We start from the raw sequence: 25,400 nt of genomic DNA, 5'->3' as shown, positions 1-25,400 counted from the left end.
ATATATATATATATATATATATATATATATATATATATATATATATACATGAAATTTATATTATAATATTATTATATGTATATCTATAATTATAATGTATAAACATGTGATTATGCATTTATGTGTATGTGTGTATATGTAAATCAATTACAGTGAATTTTGATAATTCAACTATACGTGATTATATTTTGTAATAATCGTGGCACTTTTGCGATTGTTGGCGTTTGCCTGTCGGAAACGGCTACCGCCGGGAACACCCAGAAGGACGTATGAGGAGGGAGTTACTTTGGTAATTTGGACTTTTGAACGAAAGCGACAGCAACAACAAACGGCCGTCATCGCTGTCGCTCGAGTCCGCGGCCGGATACGCCAGTCTTGTTCGAATTACGGCGACGTTCCGACGTTCGACGGATCAGCGCAAATAAACCCGCTGCCTCGACAGGGAAAAATATTTGGTCCAGGTCGAATTCGTGCCGATGGGTTATTTGGCGGCATTACCGTCGTGAACGATGAAAAAAAAAAGAAAGAAATGAGAAAGAGAGAAATCTCCACGCGAGGGATGCGTCTTTTTTTCATTTCTGGCACATTCCCGTTCCTATTTCTGCCACATCGAAAGTGACGTAACCAGCGAAACGAATACAACAACTCCAATTAATTTAGTGATATCCCACTTCAATTAAATGTAAGCATTATAAAATCAATTATGATAATTGATTCGATTACAAGCACGTTAAAGGCATGTCCGTCATTCTGTCACTGTCGAAGAACAGAAAACCAATCATAGAAAAGGAATAGATTATTATCGAGCAATACAATCTTCAGGAAAAATAATCTAATAATAGACGTTTCGCTTAACACGCATTCGTATTAATTATCTTGATGATGTTCAAGTATTATTATTTAAAAAAAAAATTAGAAAGTTGCAAATTAACGAATAATTTACTAAATCCGTATAAAGTAAATTCTTATTAAAATACTCAAGTCTCAACATCATCGAAAGTTAATTTTATGTCTATCTCGAATCCAAGATGATTAATGGAAAGAAGAAGTTTCATATACAAAGTCTTCGTTCATATTTTTGAAACTAAGTCGGCAAAAGTTACTTAATCCTCAAACCGCTTAACTCCGTAACTATCAAAAGTCGTGTTCGATCCTATTTCTCGTAGTTTTATCCGCGGTCGAGAATACTTCTAGTGGTTTCCTATGATCGACCATGCCACGCACCGGCTACGTTGACTATTTCGATCGCATCGTCAGTAAATGACAGTAATAACCGTCACTGTGTCGAGGTGATGTCGATCAATGCCACGCATCGCCTCGTTGCGTTGACTCGCGAGTGCGAGTTCTCTCGCGAGCGCGAGCATAATTGCGTGCACGGTTTCTTTTGCACGCGCCCAGGGCACGCAACGTCGTGACAGTGACGGTGCGGATATACGTGCATGCGTGCGTGTGCGTTCGTGCGCCGCACTCCACGTGTATACGTCGGATAAAAATACCCCGGACTTTCTCGACCCTGTCACCCCCTCCTTCCCCAATTTCTGCCTCTCGACCATTTCTCTCTCTCTCTCTCTCTCTCTCTTTTCCTTTTTTCTTTCTTTTTCTTTTTTTTTTCTTTCTTTTCCCTCCTGCTCGCCTCCCAATCCGAGCGTTTGCAAATGCGTATCGGAAAGAGCGTATCGCGTGTCGCCGGAGAATGTAGCGGCCGCAGTGACAAGAGGCACGGTTTTGCATTAATTACCATATTGCACCGCGATCGTGAGGCCGGGGTCTCTCTCCCGAGTGCCTCTTGTTCCACCTCTTCGTGGAATTCGTTCGTTAAGGAGCGACACTTAACCGTCGGACGATGAGACGGTGTCCGCTTGACGTACCACGTCATCGCGCGGTTTCGTCTCTCTCGTAATCGCGAAGAATTAATTGTACGGCGCCAAACGAACGAAAAAGTGTCGAATGCAATCTGAAAGCAACCCTTCCTCGTTTCTTTCGATGCGCGCCGTAAAAACTGTCGAAAAATCGAACGCTCGTAGCTCCTCGGGAATCTACCGCCGAAGATTTTTTCTTTTTTTCATTTCTTTTTGTTTGCGGCTACTAGGGTTGAACCGCCTTTCAAAAGAAGTTTCGCTGTCCGACTTTCCAGTGAACCGTACAGCGAAGTTCCTTAAAAAAAACCGACGACGTGACTTACCTAACGTAATCACGCTTGCAGTAAGTTTTGCCGTCCCGCACGAAACAGGTGCATTTCTCGTCCAGAAACTGTTGACACTCGGCACACTTTAAACAAGCCGCGTGCCATTCCAGATTAGGCGCTACCCTCAGGATCCACTGGTCGTGAATTCGACCGCCGCAGCCAACGCAGTGCGAGCTTTTGCCTTCTGAAACACAAACAATCGATCGATTTTGAGAGAGAGACAGATAGAGAGAAAGAGAGAGAGAGAGAGAGAGAGAAACAGTTGTCGTTTCCTAGGTCAAAAAAATCTTAATTTTACAATCAGAAGTATAATCTTTCATGCCGAATGAAATGCGATTCGAGATCGCCATTTTTACACAATACATACATATCTTTAATTTTCGAAATTTTTAAAGATCTTTTTGATGAAAATCGCGTCCGATCTAGAGATCCGTCGGTGCGTTTCCTCGAACAGAGAACCTGATATTGGATAATAACGTAAAACAATAATTGTGTTATCTCGAGGCACACGTCCGCGGTGAAACTACAAAGGGAAAGCCGCATTTTGTACGTATTTCACGGACGACACGCGATCTCGAATTAAAACACGGAATGTGCGATCGATCGATCTTATCGTCGATCATAACGACCGCTCGTTAGTTACGTATTAGCCGCGAAATAGCGATCGACATCCCCGCCCGGCGAAATCGCCGACAAACGAAAATAAAATCAATACGTCGATCTGTCCTGTCGTCGCTTTCGCGCCAACGCGTTATCAGTGATTTCGTGGATAAAACTTACGTAATGGAATCGTACCAGAGAGGTATAGCGAGGGTATTTACGCATCCATTTGCATCGTGAATTGAACGACGAACAATATCTTTTTTCCCCCTTTTTTACAAATTAATATATATTATAATTAATCCTAGCTTTCCCACTGGGGTGCCTGTAACCCCAGGTAAAATTCGCTAGTTTGCTACTTCGAGAATTTACCTTTTCTTTACAAGCGAATAGTTTCCAAACTACTATCCTTTTCATATTTTCTTATTCATAGGCATATTCCTTGATGTCTGGCGTATCGATGGAAAAAAAGTGACTTAAAATCAGTTGATTTTTTTCATGTAGTTTTAGCTAAATATAGACGTGGGGTAACCTGTATCCCAGTGTAGAAAGCCCGTAAAAATTTGGAAGTGTGGGAAGCTAGGGTTAATTACGTAGGAGAAAACATGAAAGCCATACAAGACAATAATGCAAATGGAAATAAAAGAATATTGAAATAAAATTGAAAAATTAGTGTTGCTTCTTTTTCTTTAGTATATAACTAAAAACAAAGGCAAGAAATTCACGTCCCGGCGAAATTCAATTCAGGGAAGCACATTACCCTCTGTCGCCCGTTTTCGTATACGTCTCTGAATCGTACGATGATGCCGCACCTTTCGTAAAATCAGAACATACGAGTGCGTTATCGAAGAAAGATAATCGCCAAATATCGCCGACCAATTCTGAGGATTTATTAAATTTGGGAAATAGATTAGCTTCACACAATTAGTAATACCACTTCATATATAAGACCTTAATCCACTGAACTATTAAGTAGTCGTACATCTTATCTAAATACAGATACAATCAGAAGATAGACTCTATCGAAGAATAATCTAGAAAAAATTTTTAAAAGCAAATAATTTATATGACGCGCGCCTTTTCAACAACGTGGAAATTTTTTCCATTTTGTTTTTCAGTGTTTTAATTCAAACTAGGAGCTCCAAAATTTAACGATTAATTTAGAATTTATATTCTCTGTTTCTTTATAACAGGAAATATCTCAAATATCAAATGTCCATGATTTTTTTTAATTTTAAGAAAACATATTTTTCTTATTTTGATAAGGATAATTACCCACGTGTAAGCCATTATTTTAATTAATACATTCGCGACTACACATTGGTGACTACGTCTTTTCGCGAATTAAAAATGGTAGAGAGTACTACTTTTGTCTATAACAGAAGAAAAATGCTTATCTGTGTGTCAATTTGTATCATTTTATTATTACGTTTATTTCATCAGTTTCTCTTTTGTAAGATCTGCGTAATAAATTATTAAAATTAAAATTTTTATTGTATATTAACATTGTATTCTGCGTAAAGAGTGTTACTTTTTATTTCACTATTTTCTCTTTTATTAATTGTTTGATATAAGAATTCTTATTCTTCTAGCTTAATTAATTTACATACACTGCCAGCGAAAGTTTAAAGCCATTAATTGAAGATATCTACTATATGAAATAAAATCAAACTTGCATTATAATTTTACATGTTTTTTTTATCTTATTCAATGTTTCATTAAATAAAAAATAATATAATGTGTTTGAAAGTTCTATAAAAAATGTGTTTTACAAGATGAAAAGTGTTAAACAAAATAAAGAATAGGTATTGGACATTTTTCTCGTCAAAGTAGCCACCCTTAATTTAATCACTTTTTTTTACTAATCTAGGTAATCTAGCTAGAAGTTTATTTATTTTTTCTGACGAAAGATTCTTCCACTCATTTTCTAAAATTGTTCACAGCTCAGTTTTGAAAAAAGAGATTTCATGACCATCGTAATCCATTTTCTTGAAATTAAACGATGCATGCTATGTTAATCACAACTGTGTTAAATATCATGTCTATTTCCTGTCAAATTAAGAACAAATATTGAGTACGGCAAGAATGAGACTTTTAAGTAGTGCTTTACTGGAATAATTTTAAATTTTATACTTAGTCTCTTTTTTAAACTTTCGCCGACTGGCAGTACATCTTTTATCATTATAATACTGCACATCAAGATATTACTTAAATTAACTTATTTCTTTTAGATTTTTCTTTGTAGTTTAATGTTAATAAATGTCCTTTTAATTCCTCATTTTATTTTATCTTCGTACACAAATTATTTTTAGAATTGATATTAAATTCCACGTTCAATTCTCAGTTATATTTTTTGTTAATTTAGTGCATTTTCTATTGTTTACAGATAATTTTTATAAAACTTTGTTAATATTTTCGTAAATAAGTACCCGGCTTTCGGTCACATAAAGAAACAGTAGCGAATGCGTGCAATATTACAGTTCGGCCACGAATATATTTATATGTAACATAATCTATGATGAGAAACTTGTTTTACATGTCGGAAATTATCCCAGTAAATATTTACAGCTTTCCATAATGTTACATACATTTATACCGAGTTACGACATTTAATTAAACTTCAAAATACAATTAAAACGATCAATTTATCGCATTTGAATAAATATTGCCGATACAAAATATATTTTGCATAAATTTTCTGTGTAAATATTTAATGTCCCTCGAAAAGAGCAATTCAATATATTATCCGTACTTTCATACTCATGACGGTACGCGTGCGAGAGCTACATTTAAAAGCATCATCGGCAGCAATAAGAGGTTGGCTCGCGGTTAAATTAATCCACTTAACAAAAGTACAATAGGGGTATTCAAATAAGTTAAAGTTTAACGGTTTGACAGGTTATGTCGGGTTAAAGTCGAATAAAAAGTTAATTAATTAACTTTGGGCGCGCTACTCTTTAAGGTTATGCAAAATACATAAGTGTTTCATTAACCTATCACATTAATCTTTGGGTTAAAAGTGTAAAAATTAACTTTTTACCCGACTTTAACCCGACATAACCTGTCAAACCGTTAAACTCTAACTTATTTGAATACCCCTAATATAATTCATAATTGGCAACACGGAGGGAAGCGGGTCGCAAGCGCTGCCGACGGCAACGCGAGAAAAATTAGAGAGCTCTCGATATTACTTGCGATTTATGACACCGAGAGATGGGCCGGACGGTCGAAAATCGAAAATCGGGTGCCGTTGGCCGCGCGGCGTGACTCGCGACGCGTGACGCTTTTCTTCGAGACGCGACGCGACGCGTTGCGTCGTCACGCGAGTGCGTGAGCGAGAGCGGCGACGAGAAGAGAGGCAGAGGAGTGCGCCAACGAAGGCGCGTCGAGGATCATCAGGGGCGTACACGCCTGGGCGGCGCGCGTCTACGTCTCGCCGCCGGAACTCCGCCCAGAGTTCCGACGGCGAGACCGTCCGCAGTCGGCGGCGTCCGCCACACCGGATTCTGCGCCCTGACGCGACGCGATGCGGCGGCCGGGAATTCGCGGAGTCCGCTCGATGGACGTCGGTCCGTTTTTTTTTCCTCCTCGCGACGCAGATCCCCCGAGCGTATTGGGGAGCGGGGGAGAGGGGCGTCGATAGCAACCCGCGTGAAATTTTCATAAAATTTGATTGGTATTATTACGAGATATTAATATTATATTAAATATATGATGTATTCTTTTAAATGTACGGTCGGCGTTGTAGAAGTGGTATGTCTCTATTTCCAAGAATAGGCTTTCACATTGAAACGTATCTTACGTTTAGATATGCGTGCATTTCGACTATTAGTAATGAGCTTAAGTGCCGAGAAAATATGTACAGTACATCAATACACGTCAAAAGGTAAATTATAATAAACTGTAATAATAACACTTGACTTACAATTAGAGATAAAGAAACAAAGAGCTAGTAAATATATTAAATATTCAGTATGCATATACTGGCATATATAGCTCTATTAAATGTATACTTAGTCCTGTCCGTAAATATCTTTCCACAAATATTTTTTTATTTTTAGTATCTGTACGTCAATATTTTCTTAATTCCACGAAGAAAATTGTATTTGTGGAAAACGCCACAAATGCCAGCAAGAGCAAAAAAAATAATTGTATAACGTTTTTTATCATGCATTATTATGGTTATTTTTTATAGTTCATGTTTAAATGTTATTCATAAATAACAACACATTAATTTTAAACCTCATGTTTGTCACTACCTACTTTGTCACTACAATTTTCATATTTTTTTCATATTTTCATATTTTCATATTTTATACACTGAAAATAAAAATTAGCCATGTATTGTCATTCCGTTTATCAGCTGATAAATATAATCAAACGTTAATTATCGCTAATCGCTAATTGGTGTACAATAATAACTGTCCTCGAAGATAGAGTCGCCTGGTCATGGTTAAGTATATACTATAAGAATAAAAAAGTTTTTTTTTTTTTAATTTTTTACATGAATAAAAATATTATTTTTTTACTGTACAAGAAAAGTGATAGTCTTTTTTTAAACTGTAAAACGGTTGTACGAACAACATGCATATATGTATAAATAAAGGCCAGGTTTAATAAATAAGAATTTTTTTAAATAGCAATCATTAAATTACACACTCGCAATCAACGGCAATTTTTTGGCGAGATTGTGGCTTTTGCTTAAAAATCTATTTTTGCTGAATTAACATAAAATACCTTAAAATCGACCATTCGTTTTAAACCAATGGATTATTTGAAAAAGGAAAATTAATAGAGTAAATTAAAAAAATAAAATAACACAAAAACTTAATGGTAAAGTTAAACGATAGACTCCAAATTGTAGACAAAAATTCTAATACAAAAGACATGGATAAAATTTTGACTAATTTTTAAGAAATAATGTATTTTATCAAAATAATTATTTCAAGAATTAGTGTTTTTGCTGTCCTATTTCTTTACTAATTAGCTAAGTGGATAACCTCAAAAGTCTAGGAATTAATTAAGAATAATAAAAAAGTCTTATTCTACATTAAATTACAAATAGACTTCATTTTGAATAGTGAGATTCTAATTCTCATTATCAGAAAGTAATCAGCTTCGTCAAAGAATTTCATCATTGACAATAATCCAATAGAAATAGGTTGTATAAGTAATAGAATCTTTCGTAGACATTGCAGCAGTAACGCTGATACGAGCGTGGGTTTCAAAAATAGGTCAAAGTTACAGAAACTTTGTCTTCTCAAAGATACCGAGTTTGAAAATCGTAGAGATATAACGTGGAACAAAAGACTGGTATACTCTGTCGTTCCCGAGAGTTCGACCGCCGCGGCCATACGGTCGCTGAGATCCGCGAACTTACGGAGCACGGGTATATATACGGATTCGCGTCGGACGTGTATACTCACGCGTGGACGCGGGGAGAATCTCGCGACCACCATGAAAATTCCCAACCGGCCAGTGGATAAGGTCAGGGTGGTGCGCGCGCGAGAGAAAGAAAGAGGAAAGAGGAGCGAGAGCGAGAAGCGAAGACGGGAACGGGAGTAACCGGGACGCGCGGACAAGGTCGGTCAGGATCAAAGGGACTCGGACGAGCAAGAGAGTGTCGGCGGCATCCCATTAGCTCCCAGAGACGACAACCACCTCTCGTATCTCGGGCTCGGATCCTCGGAGCTGAAGCGTACGACCCGACGCGCCGAGCGCACACTTCGGCGCTATACGCGAGCTCGCTCGCTCGATCACTTCCCTCCCTCCTCTCTCGTCTCCCCCTGCTCCGAAATCATCCTGGAGATACCATCGCGTATTTGTCGCTATTTCGTTACACGTCTCGCTCACGTGGGCGCGGATGATTTAATACCGCCGATGCCGGAATTACTGGACGCGAAGCGTATTTCAACCGACCCGAATGCCGTTAGAGAGAAAATCTGTGATTTCGACAAATTGTTCCCGTGAAGGAGGGGTTCAGAAATTACGCTCGTCGCGTTGTTCCGAGATTATGAAATGACAAAATGATCACAATTAATGGTAATATAATCCCTCCATTATAAAAAGAGGAAAACAATTATGAGATGATAATTGAGCGCTGATGATTTCAATTTTTAGCCGAATCTGTATTAAAGTATAATACAATTATGACATTTTATTAGCTCATGACAATTCTTTCTCTCTCTCTCTCTCTCTCTCTCTCTCTCTCTCTCTCTCTCTCTCTCTCTCTCTCTCTCTCTCTCTCTCTTTCTCTCGTCACAAAAGCTGTTAATTTTTAGTTATCACTTATTTCCAATATTGCCGATTATTGGCACGGATCACCTTGCGTTGACATAAATGAGTAATAATGAGCCGGGCGACAGATTACGATTGTAATTTGCAATTCGTACTTAAAACTTCCACGCGATATGACAGGAATCATGATTACCGTCCAATTATGGCGGATGGAAATCTTTCGGTACATGGAAACTTAATCTCCCGTTAATGTTGCAATCACATACGACGCGTCGATTAATATTACCATATCGGCGCTCTGCCGCACGTCACGCCGTCGAGTCTTAATCACGTTCAATTTTGTACAATTTTACACGTTTAATCCTAGACGAGTCCTCTTGTCGTCGTATCCCGAATCTCGTTTCATAAAACGGCGTCAGATGTCAATGCAAAATAAGAGATATCTATTTACGAATGTGTTTTTGTTCGTACCGCTTTTAACATTTGCGCGCTTCTAATCTGAAATTTTGAAGGGGGCATTGTGCGGAGAGACTGTATAGTTCGGAGAAATGCGGGGCATGATGTCTTTTTTAGCGTTGACCGTCGAGAGTGCCTAGAAAAAGTTAAAAGCGTATCAACGGTACGGTTCACGCCGCCGCGCCGGGCCGGGCCGAGCCGTGATATAATTTATTCAAAGGAGAAGTGCGTGGCGGAGTCGCGTCGATAAAGATGGGGAGAATGCTGCCTGGCCCTCGTCACGATTGATCGGTGGCAAAATTCAATCTCCGGAACACGCCGAGGGATAGTAATGTCATGCGGCAAGGTGGTCCACTCCCTTCTGCACACCGCCACGTCCCTCCTCCCTCTCCTGTAGATAAAAGAGAGCTACGACTGCAACGATTTTGGAGCGACTCGCTACTGGCCGAATGTGGGTGGCGGGTTGTTCTTCCGTTCAGTTGTGGGTCATATATTTTGCGATGGCGAGTGCCACGATATTTTTTATGCTGTTCTTTTTTTTTTCACGAAAGAGACGATAAATTTTAAAAAATTACATAAACATATATAACGCAACAGAGAGATAATGTTATTTGTTTATAGTACAGTACCTAAACGTTATTCGCAATAGACAGGATTTGTGACAATAAAATCTACGATTTGTCCCCCCCAAAATGCGAGAAGTCGCCGATATGCAAAGCCCGGAGTTTTCAAGCTCGTTATTTTCAGGCAGAGAGAAGAAAACATTAAAAAGAAATGTGGAGATTGCTCTATGGGACAAGAAAAAGAAAAAGAAAAAAGGCAGATGTAGATGGATGCGGCAAAGAAATGTAAGACGTTGAAGAAGAAGAAGAAGAAGAAGAAGAAGAAGAAGACGACGAAGAGGAAAAGGACGAGGGGATGGAAGAAGAAAGAGAGAGAGGGAGAGAGAGAAGAGGAACAAGGAGATATCTTGGAGTAGCTTGCTACTACGCAGGAGGATGGGAAGGGAGAAGCGGCGCCGGGGTTTGTGTCGAGGATGTCTGGTTGGCAGTTCAGAGGCGCCGACCCGGTGTCCCACGGCGTTCGTTTGGTATTTCATTAACACCTCCGCTAATTATTTCCCTTTTTTTACCGGCCAGTTTCGTAGCGGAATCGGGGAATGCACCTTACAAGACCGCGCGGTGCGGCCTCCTCTCGCGCCTCTGTCGAGTCCGCTTCTCGAGCAGCTGGCCGCCCAAGATACGCGCGTACAAGCCGGTGAATGTACGCAAATATACGCAAATGCGTGTACGCACGAACACGCACGCACGCACGGACAACATGCATGCATGCGTCCGCGTAAGTGCGTACGGTCGGCCGTCTTTAGCGACAAGAAAAAGAAAAGGAAGAGGAAAGGGCCGGCGCGGCGGACGGGAGAAGTAGCGTGCAAATTTGCGAGCGGTATCACGTCGGCAGAAATGCAGAAAATCGCTTCGCGATGTCTGGTCGAGCGGATCTACGGCTACACCTGTCTACTCGTGATAGATGTCCCGGCGACAACGACCAGAAAATGTTACCGAGTAATTCGATACGCTTTCTCTCGGAGGTACAAAGGTACGATTTAAGTCCCGTCGACTGTCGCGCACGTACGTGCAAAAGTCCATTGCCGCCGATCTTCCGCCGGGACGATGAAGAAACCAGCTGTTCGACAAGTAAAGTTATTCACAAATAAATTAGGAAAGATGTAAGACGCGCGCAAGATATATGTGTTTGAGGCACACGAAGTCTCGGGGAGAGAGAGAGAGAGAGAGAGAGACCTGCCTGAGTTACCGGAATAACAACGGTCCTAATCGTCCAGAATTCAACGCGGGATCTCGCTGGCGACGTCCGGCCGGAGATGACAAGCGCGCTGGACCGGGCGCAGCATATCCTCGGCGCCGCACCGCCGATACCGCGGGCACCGCGCGGTCGACACTAAATTTAGGGCGTACGTTTAAATGAACGAAAAGGCCAGGTCCTCAGATATCCCCCGTTGAAATTTATGTAGGTGTTGGCCGTGGCTTTTATCAGTCCGGCCGGCATTCCTGCGCGTCCACCCGGCGCCCCGACGTCGCCGCCGAGCAGGTTCTAATTCGTGCGACTCTCCGAGTCGGTTGCACCTCATCCCTCCCTTGTTGTTCCGGTGATCCACCCTGCACCCGGCGCGAGACAACGCACCGATTTATTTTCATAAATTTTCCTCGCACTTGAGATGCGACGTCCACTCTGCGCCGACCTTTTCGCACGGAGACAAAGCGCCGATAACACAAGCAACCGAAGGATTATCCGCGTCTGCGCTTCTATCTTTTAAAATTTCGATTTTGATTTCCATAGAATCTCGCTCGTTTACCCTTTGCTCAACATTAATCGATATCAAACAATTAATTAAAAAAAACGATCTTAGCGAGGGTCAATTTTATCGAATAATGAATTTCTCATTCATATTCATTCTTCTAATACCTCCGCGTAAGAAAGTCCGTTGTATTTGTCTCATTGAATGATTTGATAAAAATACCTGGCTTCTCTTTTATCGGCAGAATTATTACGAAGAAATTAGACACAAGGGAAGGCTAAATATTCTATCCGTAACAGATTATTTATACATGTACTAATATAGACTAGCGAGAAGGAATGTAGCAATAATATAGCTGTATCTAGTTCTCGCAAAGAAACTGAATAAATCAAATTCTTTTATATCCGGATTAGGAAGATAAAGCTATCGCTGTCTCACTGTTTTACAAACTTATATATATGTATGAATTGCGCAATCATTTTAAAAAGATCTTACGACGAAAAGCAACTATTTAGCGATCTAATTGTAAGATGAGCGGAATAATTATTATCCCAATTATCGTTTCGCCTCTCGTAAAAGTGCGAAGGGTATAAAGATTTTTTACAGCCACCGAAAAATTCTCCGAGGAATCCCTTCGTCAAACATTGGCCGGCACTTTGTGGCCGTCCTACCGTACAAATTTCGCTTCGCTAAAACCTGATGAAATGGACACGTGCCTCGCAGGCTTAGGTAAACAGACGGACGACGCCTGTCTGCGTTCCTCGCAGTCCGAGAGACGTGCATATACGTTCGCCGCGCGACAAGTGCACATATATATCGAAACGCGGCCGCAGACCTATACGACCACCCATAGCAGGTCCCGTTGCGATTTCTCGGGAGGAAAAATCGTCCGGGAGAGAGATCGGGAACGACGATAAATTGAACATACCGTACCGCGCCCGAGCGACGATTACGCTTCTTTATAAGCGACCCGAGCGCGATAAGCCCTCTCGAAACCTCTGCAGCGGCAGCGGTCCCTCTCTCGTTAGAGGGGTCTAATGACGGGAAACACAGGACCCCACGTCCGATAGTCCGGTGTTGTAAACCGGAGACTCTCCGAGGGTCTGGCGCCGGGCGCCGACCACAGCCAGGACCGGACATCTTCGGTCCGGCCCGATCTGATCCGATCCGCTCCGCTCCGCTCCGCTCCGGGCCTTCTGGACTTTCTCGTGGCTAGAACAATGACCAAATGGCCCGTGAACGGCCGTGACCGTAAACCACAGCAAACGTACTTTTTACGTGACAATCGCGCACGCCGCTTCCTGTAAACCGATCCTGTACACCGATGCTAAATCTCGCCTCGCGCGAACAATCGGGCCCTGCGACGTGTGACGTCGACGTTCGTCCTTACAATACGAATCGGGGGACCGTGATCAGTTTCAAGACGATTTTTCATCGCCTATTTCAACAACGATAACTTGATCGATATGCCATCATCGTATACCGTCTTATACATTAGAACGCCTTTTTATCTCGATTCGTTTCTGTCGCGTTTACCACCACAGAATGAATTTAGATCGTTATCGTCGCATCGAGGTGCGAGCTCGCCAAAATTACGTGGTTTCGAGATGCGTCACACATCGACGACGGATACCGATGTCGTGATCCTTATCGCACCGGTCGACCGGTTAATCAATCGACCACGCGATAATGCGCGGAAACGTTATCACACGTCTTGTACCGCGCGTCCACGACGCCTTTTTCCCACCGGGCGGCACGCCTTTGATCCGCGGGACGCACTGATTTTTCGTTGTACATGCTCCGCGAAGAATCTGTCCGATCGCCGATAACTCTGTGTACCGAACGATTGCGTACGCTTTCGGCTCCCTCCGTCCGATGCAGGATCCCGAGAATCGTGGTATCATCGCGACAACACGCCGTTGTCGATTATGATTTTCACCGATAACAAACCAGATATAATTCCGCGCGATCGCCTATCTTGCGCTGCCCTGCTAGTTTCTAATCTCTCTAAACCTGCTATGAATTTAAATATACACAAATATTAATTTTTTAACCAATATAAAACTATCGTAATAGAGTTTTATATATAAATATTAAATTAATTTTATTTTGACGCAACAGCCTCTTTCAATTTAAAAGAATACATTTTTTATACACTTATCATCTTATACGTTTCATCCTACAAATGTATTCAGGTTGATTTCGTTCTTTCAAATGTCGTAAGTGAAAGAGGGCTTTGGTTAAAAAATAAATATAAGTAATTTTTTTTATATTTTTTCCCAAAGGAGAGAGATCGAGAGAAGGGGCGAAAAGACAGAGAAACTCACGTCGAGACACTGATATATGTCTACGCGCTTCGATAGAAAAAGCCCCGCATCTAATTCGATTGCAGGCCGCCGTTCCGCAAACACTCATGATAATTCAATCAAGCCTACCCTATGACGTTATATCCACTTTCCGCCGCCCCTGCCGGGTCTAACCCCGTATGATGGCACCGCGCGGAGGGTGGAAACGGCTCGTAATCTCCGTATGAGAACATCTGCACTCTAATCGGCTGATGATTTCCACCGAAGCCGATCCCCCGCTTCTTAACGCGCACGCGTCTCTCCTCTCACGCGTACGAAATAAATCGTTCGTCGGCATGAGCGTTCGCGGGGCAAACAATCGGGATTAGCGAGATGCGAGTTGAGAGACTGGATCTTTATTTCGCAGTTGATAGCAGCAGACTGGTTTCTCTATCCGGCAGACACCGCGCATCGCGGTCGTTGTAGATATAGTCGTCATTTTGAGAAAAAGCACCGCATAAAACTGGTTTTTAATTTTAGAAGGTTTATCATAATATATTCGCGATCGTATACTGTATACTATGTAATATCGTACATATTCGATGAGGTTCCTTTATATGAGCGAACATACTTTGTGAGAACTAGGCATTGCACCTATTTATGAAGATATCAATAAGTTTTTATGAAAATTATTTGTAAACAATAGCAGGCGCAGTAAAAAAATAATACTAAAATATAAAATTGAGAATTGAACATGAAATATAATTTTAATTTTAAAAATAATTCGTGTATGAAAGTGACATTTAAAGTAAAGAACTCAAGAATTTATTAGCATAAAATTACAAAAAAGAATCTAAAGAAAATAGTTATCTTAAATAATATTTTGATATATATCTAGTATTATAATTAAAAATATATGAATTACGCTATAGAATTCTTATTCTTTCATTCTCAAAAACAATTAGTAAAGAAGAAAGTAATAAAAGTGAAGTAATTTTTTTACATAGGATAATTCAATAGAATTTTTAATTTTGAGTTGAAAATTTATTACACGGGTCTTGCAGAAGAGAAACTTATAAAATAGACACAAATTAATACGTACACTGCTGGCAAAAGTTGGAGAGAGAGAGAAACATCCGATTAATGCCTTATTCAATATCTTTTTCTTGATTTTAAAGTAAATAAGCATTATATTTAGCACAATTGTGATTAACATTGTTTAATTTGCATTGTGGTTAGCATTCCTAGCACAATGTGATTAGCATCGTTTAACTAAAAAAAAAAAAAAAAAAAAAACACGGACGATCATAAAGCCCTTTTTCCGAAACTGAGCTGTGAACCATTTTGGAAGATAGATAAAAGAGTCTTTCGTCAGAAAAAAATTAATAAACTTGTAACTAGATTACCTATAGATTAGTAAAAAAAGAAGTGATTAAATGTACTATTGCGAAAAGGTGGCTATTTTGACAAGAAAAATGTCGAATACTCTTCAGTGTCTAATACTCTTCTTTTCATTGTGTAAAAAATAGCTTTTGTAGCGCTTTCAAATATTTTATGTTATTTTTCATTTCAATATAAGACAATGAATAAGATAATGAAAATGTGTTAAATTATAATGCATAAATTTGATTTCATTTCATATTGTAGACATTTTTCAATTAATGGTCTCAAGCTTTTGGTCGGCAGTGTAAATTAACGTTTGCTTTCTGTCATACAAAAAACATAGTACTATGTCGCCAGAACAAAATTTAATTCGCGGAAAGACGTACTGCTGTCACGAATATGTTAAGCTCTTTACGAACTAAGTCCCACTATTTTTTTATGACTGAACCTATTCAGCTTAAAAATTCTTACGAAATTTTATTACACTCCTGTAGCCTCTCACCTAGCATAAAGTTCTTCCCACTCGACAAAACTAATTTTTTTTCTTGTGTTAAATATAATCCCTTTTCACCCTACATTCAGAGAAATATCTAAAATATTTTCAGAACCTGTCAGTGGTTTGGATCTCGAAAACAGAATTCTATGCATTTTCGGAGATATCTACCGGTCGAAATGGTCATTGTTTCGTGACGCATTGTCAGGAAAGAAATCGCCAGATACACAAAGTATATAGCACATTACATCGCGCACGTTTGGCCTAGTTGCGTTAGAATCTGCTCCGCGCGACTCACATTGTACATTAAGAATATTATAAATCGGCGATATGTAGATGCGAGCGCACGCGCGCGTCTCAAAGATGGAAGAAAAAAAAGAGGAGGACGGATATTTAAATGTTTAACGTCGCGGGGCAGAGTTATGTGCGCCGGCGAGCGAGGAATCCCGGCGTTAACGTCGCAGTCGTTTTCCATGCACGGAATGCTGATACCGCGTAACTCTGTTTCAGAGTCTAATCATGCAAATGTATGAGCCGTTAATTAAAACCGACGTAAACTGTATCTCGCCGCGGGACACGCGAGGAGGGAAGGCGAGAGTGGAAGATCGACGGGTTTTTGCATCTCCCCGACTGCGGCCGTGGTATAAGTAACGCGAGTGAATTTTTCTCAGTTTTCGAGCGAACTCTTCTCGCTCTGAAAATCCGTCGATCGTAAATGTAGCAGACGAAACTGATGCATCATGCTGCAACGCAATTCTCAACTAGAGAAGTTGAAAGAGCAATTAACATGATCATGCAGCATATACTTGCACGTATTTTATAAGCGCATAATGTCGTGTGTATAACATTGTTCATTATATACTGTCTTATTTATTATGTTTTTCATACGGTATGGCTTCTACAACAAAAAACGTGATCTACTTACATTTGAAATTACTTAAATATGATTTATATGAATGTAAGGGAAAACGTTTCACATTCTTCGGAAATGACTTTGATGTAACATTCTCTACTCTGTTTTGATTACCGAAAGCGGTCATTATCAAAACGCGGAGAGCTAGTGCGCGCGTGGAGCAAAACCGGCCGAGCTAATTATTTTCGATCGCGTGACTAAATCGAAGTACACGTCCCGCGGTTAGATAGAAATAAATGAATCGAACAAATTCGCGGAATTCCGGGTAAATTAATCGTGTAGAATCTAGATGCTTCAAATAGTCGCTGGAATTTCGAACACAGTCACCTAATTGCGCTAGCCGATAATCAAACTCATCCAAAGTGTAAAACCGAGTACTCTTTGCATAATAAAAAAATCGAATTATCTGAACTTATTTATTATCATGGCGCAGATAGTTATCACCGAGATGTCTAGTAAACAATATCCACTAGATATTAAATTTTGCCAAAGTTTCGTAGATGTTTCGATTAACGAACTATGCCTATTCGCCAAAAGAGGTATCGGAATACGGATTTTTCTTCACATCGATATCCTTTTTTCATACCGCATCGAAAATCGAACTCGCGTCGTGATTATACCGCGAGCTCGCATTACTACGATCGCGCAATTCCACGTTAATTTAATTATTCTTTGTTTTCGGCATGCGACAGTGCCTGCATCGCGGTCATCGACTTAATTATTCATCTGCCTCATTGAACACATTATCGAATTAATCGCAAGCATAAATTAAAGATCCGCGATTTTATCGTTGACGCGCTCGCGCACTCGCCATTCTTACTCGCGAATAATATAGCGCCGCAATAATTATAAGCGATAAACACGGTTGATATTAATGTTGCCCCCGCGATAATTGCGACTTCGTTGGATCGCACGTACGCGCTCGCACGAGCAAAGCGCGCGCGCGAAAAACACGTGTTAAACGCAACACTGTAACATTTAATTACAGAAAATCATCGGCGAATCGTTTCGCGCCGTTGAATATTCCATGTATCCGATTATGAAAATGCGATAACTCGCGTTAATAATAAATGAGCACACGAGCGCCGGTTGCACGTGGAAAACGCTCGGCCGAGCTCCTGCATGAGCGGCGTCATTGACTCCGCTGTACAACGGTAAGCTCCTCGGGTTGTGTAACGTATTATCAGACACGTTCCTATTCCGAATCCAGTAGTATAAACACCAATTTTACACCCAAGATCGCGAATCGTCGCGATGTTATGTATCGGTGAAATGAGAATTAAGCTCTCTTTCTCTCTCTTCTTTCTCCGTCACTTTCTCTCACACATTTATTGTATTGCGCATGTATCTATTAAATTGCTTAAATTAATCTTTTCCTTTTGCAAGTTTTCATCATTCTTATAATCAGCTTGGTTTCTAAATGTAGCGCGACATGCTGAGAACAATGAATTTAATATTTCCGCGCTTGAGAGGACGCTATCCTAGAAACGCTCAATAACTAGCGATATTTCTGCCTTTCTCTGCCCTTCCCTCTCTCTGCCATCTCTGTATAGAATGAGGTTACATGAAGAATGTAATTTGGATGTAATGTTCGACATGTAGTATGACGATATTTCTCTGAATGCCATGCAGAATTCGGTAGATAATATGATCGCGGATTAATTTTTTAATTTTATCATTATCACAAAATTTAGAACCGCAGCGTTTGTCGTCGTCAGACATTACGACAAGCTTTTCCGACAGAAATATATTAAACGATAGAATCTCGCGTTCGCTGCTAAACAAGTGTCGCGACTTGCCGCGGTAATTTACATCTTGGATTAACATTATCGTTCGTTATGCACGCGACTTGACGCAGCGTATTAGCGTATACTGCATGTCGACGAAGGTTTTTGCCAAATTAACGATGAGTATTTTAAAGAGACGAATAGCGTCGACATACATATATATGTATACGTACATGTGCTAGAAACGTCCAAAGTTCTCTTAGACATGTTGTGGCATTTCTATAATCGTCTTTAAGCAGCGAGATAATTAACGATTGATCTCGATCGCGCATTTCCACCAGGCCCATTAACAGGTTTCACGTTTCGTTTCACCCTTTTCTTCTGCCGCTTTTGCGACTGTTTATCCTTGATTTACCGTCAATATTACGTCGGAAAATACGTGGACGATAACGCGTCTTCGGTAATGGACGACGTTCCAAGGTTTATTTACCACAAGTGCACTTCATTAACTGTAAATTGCTCGAAAAGCATCCGCGGGATCCGAGACCAGCAAATTTTTTTCTTTCTTTCTTTCTTTTTTTTCTCTCGCGAAGGTTGAGCGCGATCTTTTTTTATGATTTGCGCCGCAACGCGCGTCGTCGCCCATAAATCACGCAGACTTTAACTGCCGGCTTATCATGCGACAAAAAGATTTTATTCACCTGCGATGACTAGACACGCGTACGACGACTTCCCGGTAATTTCAATGCCAACGGCATTGTAACGACGACGTGTCGCGCCGCGAGAAGCTGTTTCGCATGCTTTACGCGCTCGGACCAAAGTATCCGAGATGCTGTGTGTCGCTATGGTGTAATAATTTAGCGTCGTTTGTATACGTCCAGTTCGCGTTAAACGCTCGATCTAACCATTCGAGACGCATATATGTCGTTGCCACTGGATCTCTTTTCTGTACGATTTTAAACCTGAGAGGCATCTACTATTTAGTAAAAGATAGTCGTAAAATTGTCGCGCGTTATTATTAAGCGTTACTCGGATACCGCTTGATAACCGCACGAATGCTCGAAGACTCTAAGAAAGTGATTTGGAAGCAGAAGCCGGAGTTACAAACGAATATACGACGCTCCACGTCGCACGATGGCTCCGACAAGATTATATCGTAAAAACAACTACATTGTTCATTCTGAACCGAAGGTTCGTTCCCAAGCATAGGCGAAAATTGATTGATTTCGATTCGTTTCGTTTGTGACTTCGATTCCGCGATTACTCGAACCACAAAGTTTAAAGATATTTGAAGAAACATGGTTCATATTTACAATTTAGAACTGTATAAATAATAATATATGTGTATATATCAACGGACGTATATCGCCCATGTTTATTGTGTTTGTCCTCTGATTTACGCTGACCCAGCGTGGACGCGGTAAAATAATGAATACGAGAGGATGATTATTTGGCCATCTAATTACGCGACGTGTGCGCAACGAAGTGACACGTTAAGCAAATTGTCGAGTGATTGGGGGTTTTTTAAACGTTTAAACAGCAACGGTGTAACGAGCCATGCAAATCGTCGTTAATTGATAGACAAAAACCATTATCGTTAAAAAAGGGATCAATCGAACAAGATTATCTGCAATGTAGGATCAATCGAGACACTCACGACAAAGTTCAGTCACTTGCTGGACGAAAATTAGAACAATTCGTTGCATAAGCTCGGTGGGAAACGGAAAATATCATATCTTGTGATCAATGTCATATAATTATTGTGCACATCTAGTAGCGTCTCTACCTTACTTCGCACAGATTTTATGTCTTTATTAGGCTTATGAGCAAAACGATGGTTAACTGGTTCCTACGCGTCGTGAAACTTCTTCTTCAGATCATTTATTATCATGTAAGTCCCGGTTTACCATAGATGTTTTACGCTTTAAGCCGTAAGAAATTGACCAATCATAGTCGATTATTCTCTTCAAATTTGACCGTGATTGATCAATTTCTTAAGGTTTAGGGCTCAAGACGTCTACTGTAGTGAGACTGGTCAACTCTATGAAATAGAAAGCAGAGAAAATTGATGAGGTATTGCTCTTTGTAAAGTCCTTAAGAGTTGCGTTTCACTCTCGAGAGGGAGCTAACTCGTTAACATATCTTAAATCTGCGTGAAAAACGAAAGAAAGAAAAGGCTGAGATACTCACTCTGCGTGGGATCGGCAGGCTCGTCCTGTATATTGACCGGTGAAATTTTCAGCGATCTCGGAGGGCCCTGAAAGCCGATGGGCCCGGGCCCCCCCGGCTGCGCCCACCCGCTGCATTACGCCGGCAGCCCCTATTTCCGCAGCTCTGCCACTCCTGCGCACCTCGCGCGACGGTTTTCGAGCAATCTTGAAGCCTTCGTACGCCGACCACCGGCCGTACCCTTTAAACTCGTGAAACTTCCGCCCGGCGTGTCTCTGCTACCTTCGAGACGTGTCACGAGAGGCTCACCGAGAGTCGAATCGGCACCGACAAGGAAAACATACGATGCGTAAGGGTCGCTTTGGGTTTTTCTGCTGGCTTTTCCGTATTTCAAGTAAATTAAAACTCAATTCTCACGCGTTTAAAAAGCGGAGAACCATGCGGGGAGCTTTTGTTTAATGAACCACACGATATCGATGTACCCCGTCGGGATTCTCTTACATTATTGTATTTCATCGAAACGTTCAGTAAGCAAACTTTAAGTTGAAACTGAGTTTCACAGAAATTTCAAATTTTAAATTTTGGAGTTAAATTAGTCTCGACCGGGTGTAACTGGCGTTCCAATGTATCTGTTATTCCGGCTTTGTGTCGTTAGCCTGTCCAGTTCGATCAACACTTTCACGATCTCTCGCTTCGTCGAGAGTTCCCTCAGTTCACCCGGGTTCACTCTCTCCTCTCTTCCAACTGAATCCTCCCTCTCTCTCTCTCTCTCTCTCGCCGGGTTCGCGACTCCTCGCTCGATTCTTCCGTTCCAATTCCTCCTCGGGATTTTCGTCGAATCGCCGCACTATCTCGCGATACGATACGCACTCACCGAATATCGCGAAACTTATCTTACGAGTTCGGCGAGAGATTTCTCGTGATTGTCAAACGCGAGTACGATTGTAGACACGATCGACGATGACGCAAAACTTCATCAACAACATTCTTGATCTCCCCGGTCGGTTTCGCCGTTCTTGCCAGAGCAACTGGCTTCGAAATCGGCGACTTGCCGATTTCTCGATTCACGATCACCGGGATCGCGACACGATTACGTTCTCACTCATCAGCAGCGCGGGGCAACGTATAGCGACGAATATTCCCGTTATTGACGTCCTCGAGGAGACGAGTTGAACGATAACAGACAGCGGCAAGGACAAGCGAAAGAAACGTTTATTGTGACAGAAGCTGGACGTGACGTTCGGAGAAAGGTAGAGACGGAAAAGGAAGGAAGGGGACAACGGGACGGTGGGACGGGAGGGGAGCAGGTGAGAAGAAAGAAAGAAAGGGCAGGCATCGAGAGAAAGATAGACGGAAAGGGAGAGAGGGAGAAAGAGAGAGAAAGAGAGAGAGGAGAGAGAAAGAGAAAGAAAGGAGAAGAGAGACGGCACGGTTGCACGAAACTACCCCGACGAGACTGACGACGCGGGGCCCCGGGAGCCACTGACTGCCAGTTAGGCGTCTCGCTATAGTCTGCTCGAGGATCTGACCCAACCTAAACCGGACCCCACTGCCGGATCCTCCGTCCCCACTGTCCGCTTCCGTCGCTCTCTCGCTCTTCCACCCTCTCGCTCGCTCCCATTGTCAGTCCCGCGTTCCCCGATCCCCACTTGGGCCGCGCTGGTGGATCTCTATAACTTTCCCTACCACCTTCGGGCGTTCCTATCGAACGCGAGAGAGCGGCGCGCGACAGCGAACGATTCGTCCTCGCGGCGGAGTCGACGCCGTCCGGGATCCACGCCTCCGCGGCCTCCCGGTGAGCCGGCAACAAAATGGCCGACGCGCACCTAATCGATTCGCGCGCGTGTGCCTATCCTCTCTCCTGCCTATCCTCCGCGACTCCACGCATCCTTCTCCTCCGCCTCGTAGCCGTCCACCACCACCGAGTTGCTCTCCTCCTACCGTCGCCGCGTTATCTCTTTCTCCCGCTCTCTTTTCTTCTCTTTCTCACCGCCTCTCCTCCGTCTCTCCTCCGCCTCCGTCGCTCCTGCACCTTCCTTCTTCCTGCTACCCTCCTTTGTACGCCTCCGGTTGCCCTTCGTTGTTCCTTTGTCTTGTCTCTCCTCTCTTTCTCTCTCTCCGTTGCCGCCGATATATCGTCGTATTCGCCCACTCGTCTTCGCCGACATATTTTCCATCGTTTCTCTCCCTCTCGCCCCTCTCCCGCGCTCTTTTCCCTCTCCCCTCTCCCTCTCTTTCTCTCTCTCTCTCTCTCTCTCTCTCTCTCTCTCTCTCTCTCTCTCTTTCAACTCTAGCTCTTTCTCTCCGTTAATCTGTTCGCTGCCGTGATGCTACCCGATGAGCGGTAACCAAAGGCCGGTATCTATGTCGTGTCCATGGCACGCTATGCCCGTGTCCGCTCGACTGCAGCTCGCGATATCCTCTCACCGCGATACTCTCTCTTTCTCTTCCTCTCGTTTGTCTCTCCGGCTGTCTCACGATTCCGCTGTACCGATATATATCTATCGCGGTCCATTATCTCACGTGACTCGCGACCCGATCGTTACAACCAGTCACGCTTATATACTTTTTTTTCTGTTCGTAGGGTTAATCGAGCCGTTAAATAATTTCGTGATAGAACGAGCGAAGTACACGGCTAGATTGTTTAGATTTCTGTACATTAACGCAAACTGGGACCGCGAGTCGCCTCGTATTCGTGGCCGAAGAGATACGGTTCGTCATCGTCACGGATGAAGCTAATGGCGGCCATTATAAGCGAGATGCGCAATTTTTCAAAATTGACAGCATCCCAACAATCCTCCTCTCCTCCCGCCTGTTCCCTTTATTCCGCGTTTAAATCACGAAAACGTTTCGGGCTCTCGAGCTGTTCTCCTTCGCCTCGCCGTCTTCCTTTCTGAGTAAACTGTCGCTTTAAAGGAATATTCGAGGACATACTTCGAACGTGTCTCTGGTAGAGAACGGCGGGACTCTTCCTACCGCCGCACGAGGTATCGATTAGGTCGATTTCTGCGCAATGTCCGACAGAGGCTTGAAACATCGCGCAGCGAAAAGTTCGGTTCGGACTCCATCGGATGAGAGAAGGGGATGTACCGTATAGCACCCCTTTTAATTCAGGTATACTTGGACGATATCTTTAAAGATAAATCGAAAAGCTTCGGCATGTGCGAACGGCGGGGATCTATATAGGCTGCATTTTGTCTATTAATTTTAGATAAAAAGTGACGGGACAATTACGAAATTAAGAAAAAAGAAAGAAAATGGAAGCGACGTAACGATAACAAATGTATGGGGACAACGACGAGAGGGGTAGTTTATAATTACTCTTGAGTACAAATATTTGTTATTTGTATTTTAATCCTAGAATCACAATGCGGTTTATCTCGAATCAGAATCACAATGACTGCTATATTATTAAAAAGCTTCTCTCTTCTCCCCCCTCTCTCTCTCTCTCTCTCTCTTTCAGTTGAAGGTAATATTTATTATCGATAAAATATTTGCGAAATAAATTGTTATATCTTAGGGCCGGTTGTTCCAACCTGTTGGTAAGCTAACTAATAGTTAAATCATGTGTCCATCTTTGTCTAATGTAAAGGATAAACAAAACAGGTTGGAACAATCAGGCCTTAATGTTTTTTGCGCAATAATTTCTAATTAAATTCGCACATGTATATAGTTCTCTCGACATTGAGTCGAATCGCCTGTTCGTTGTTGCGATTCTAGGGATTGCCGTCTTCAAAACGTTCAACTTGTTCTTGTCTGTAATAACAATTTCTTTTACGGCAATTTTGCTAATTCATCATTTTCGTCCGATTAGCGGTTGAAGCGATTTTAATGTTGTTGGAATAGACCAGATATCGCCTTTATCATCGACGATAGGGAACGATGTCGGATGACAAAATAAAATTTTCGCTCTGCCAAAGTTTGAAGCGCGTGCGTGTTTCTCGCGGAAGTAAATATTTCCTTCGCGCTCGTCGGGTCGGTGATTCATTCTCGCCGCATTATCCGACATTATGATTCAACGAGCGAGCTTTTTGCCTGAAAAGTCTCGTTAAATCGTCTGGTCTCTATAAGACACGTCGACCGCATGGCTGTATCAATGTTTGACAAGATTACGTCTGCTGAATGGCGGATTGCATATATCGCGGCAGTTACCGTTTTCGTATTTCAACCAGAAAAAAACGGTATTATCTGATTAATTAGAGCATCTTTTTTTCTAAACGTATACTAAATATCGCGCGATCTTTCGAAAGAACAATTTCAGAATTCTTTCAATTAGATTTTATTATAAAACATGCGTTTGATAGTTATAAAATAAATGGAGCAGCACAGAATTAAGTGTGTTGGCGACTATAAATTAAAAAATCTTATTTTAATTCTTTTCGTAAATTATAATTTTTCACTCAATGTGAACTATATATCCGCATGAAATTCAAATTTCAGGATCGTTTGGTAACACAATTAAAGATTTAACAATAAAACTATATCTTGAATACTAGATAAAAGTAGAAATTTCAGAAGAGATTTTTTTGCATTTGTTTCAAATGTCAGAAACGTTTACGTAAATATCATTTGCAATTTTTTTTAAATTGACATTAATATGTAAACCTACTCCTACAAATAATTTCAAGTGTTCTGATAATT

General features: G+C 41.6%; 1 protein-coding gene across 1 annotated transcript in view; it reads right to left on the bottom strand.

Annotated features, from left to right (window-relative positions):
* The window catches only part of LOC112457480 (insulin gene enhancer protein ISL-1), a 33,229-nt gene extending 11,954 nt beyond the window's left edge, over positions 1–21,275 (bottom strand). Inside the window, 4 exon segments of the mRNA XM_025020580.1 lie at positions 2,183–2,369; positions 20,781–20,874; positions 20,876–21,034; positions 21,261–21,275. Coding sequence (XP_024876348.1) covers positions 2,183–2,369; positions 20,781–20,874; positions 20,876–21,034; positions 21,261–21,275 — 455 coding nt within the window.
* Positions 21,276–25,400: the final 4,125 nt, after the last annotated feature.

Source organism: Temnothorax curvispinosus, unplaced genomic scaffold (assembly GCF_003070985.1).
Source record: "Temnothorax curvispinosus isolate PA1 unplaced genomic scaffold, ASM307098v1 QBEX01007785.1, whole genome shotgun sequence".
NCBI lineage: Eukaryota > Metazoa > Arthropoda > Insecta > Hymenoptera > Formicidae > Temnothorax > Temnothorax curvispinosus.
Note: the sequence above shows the minus strand (reverse complement) of the source record. Positions and strands in the feature narration are given on the sequence as shown.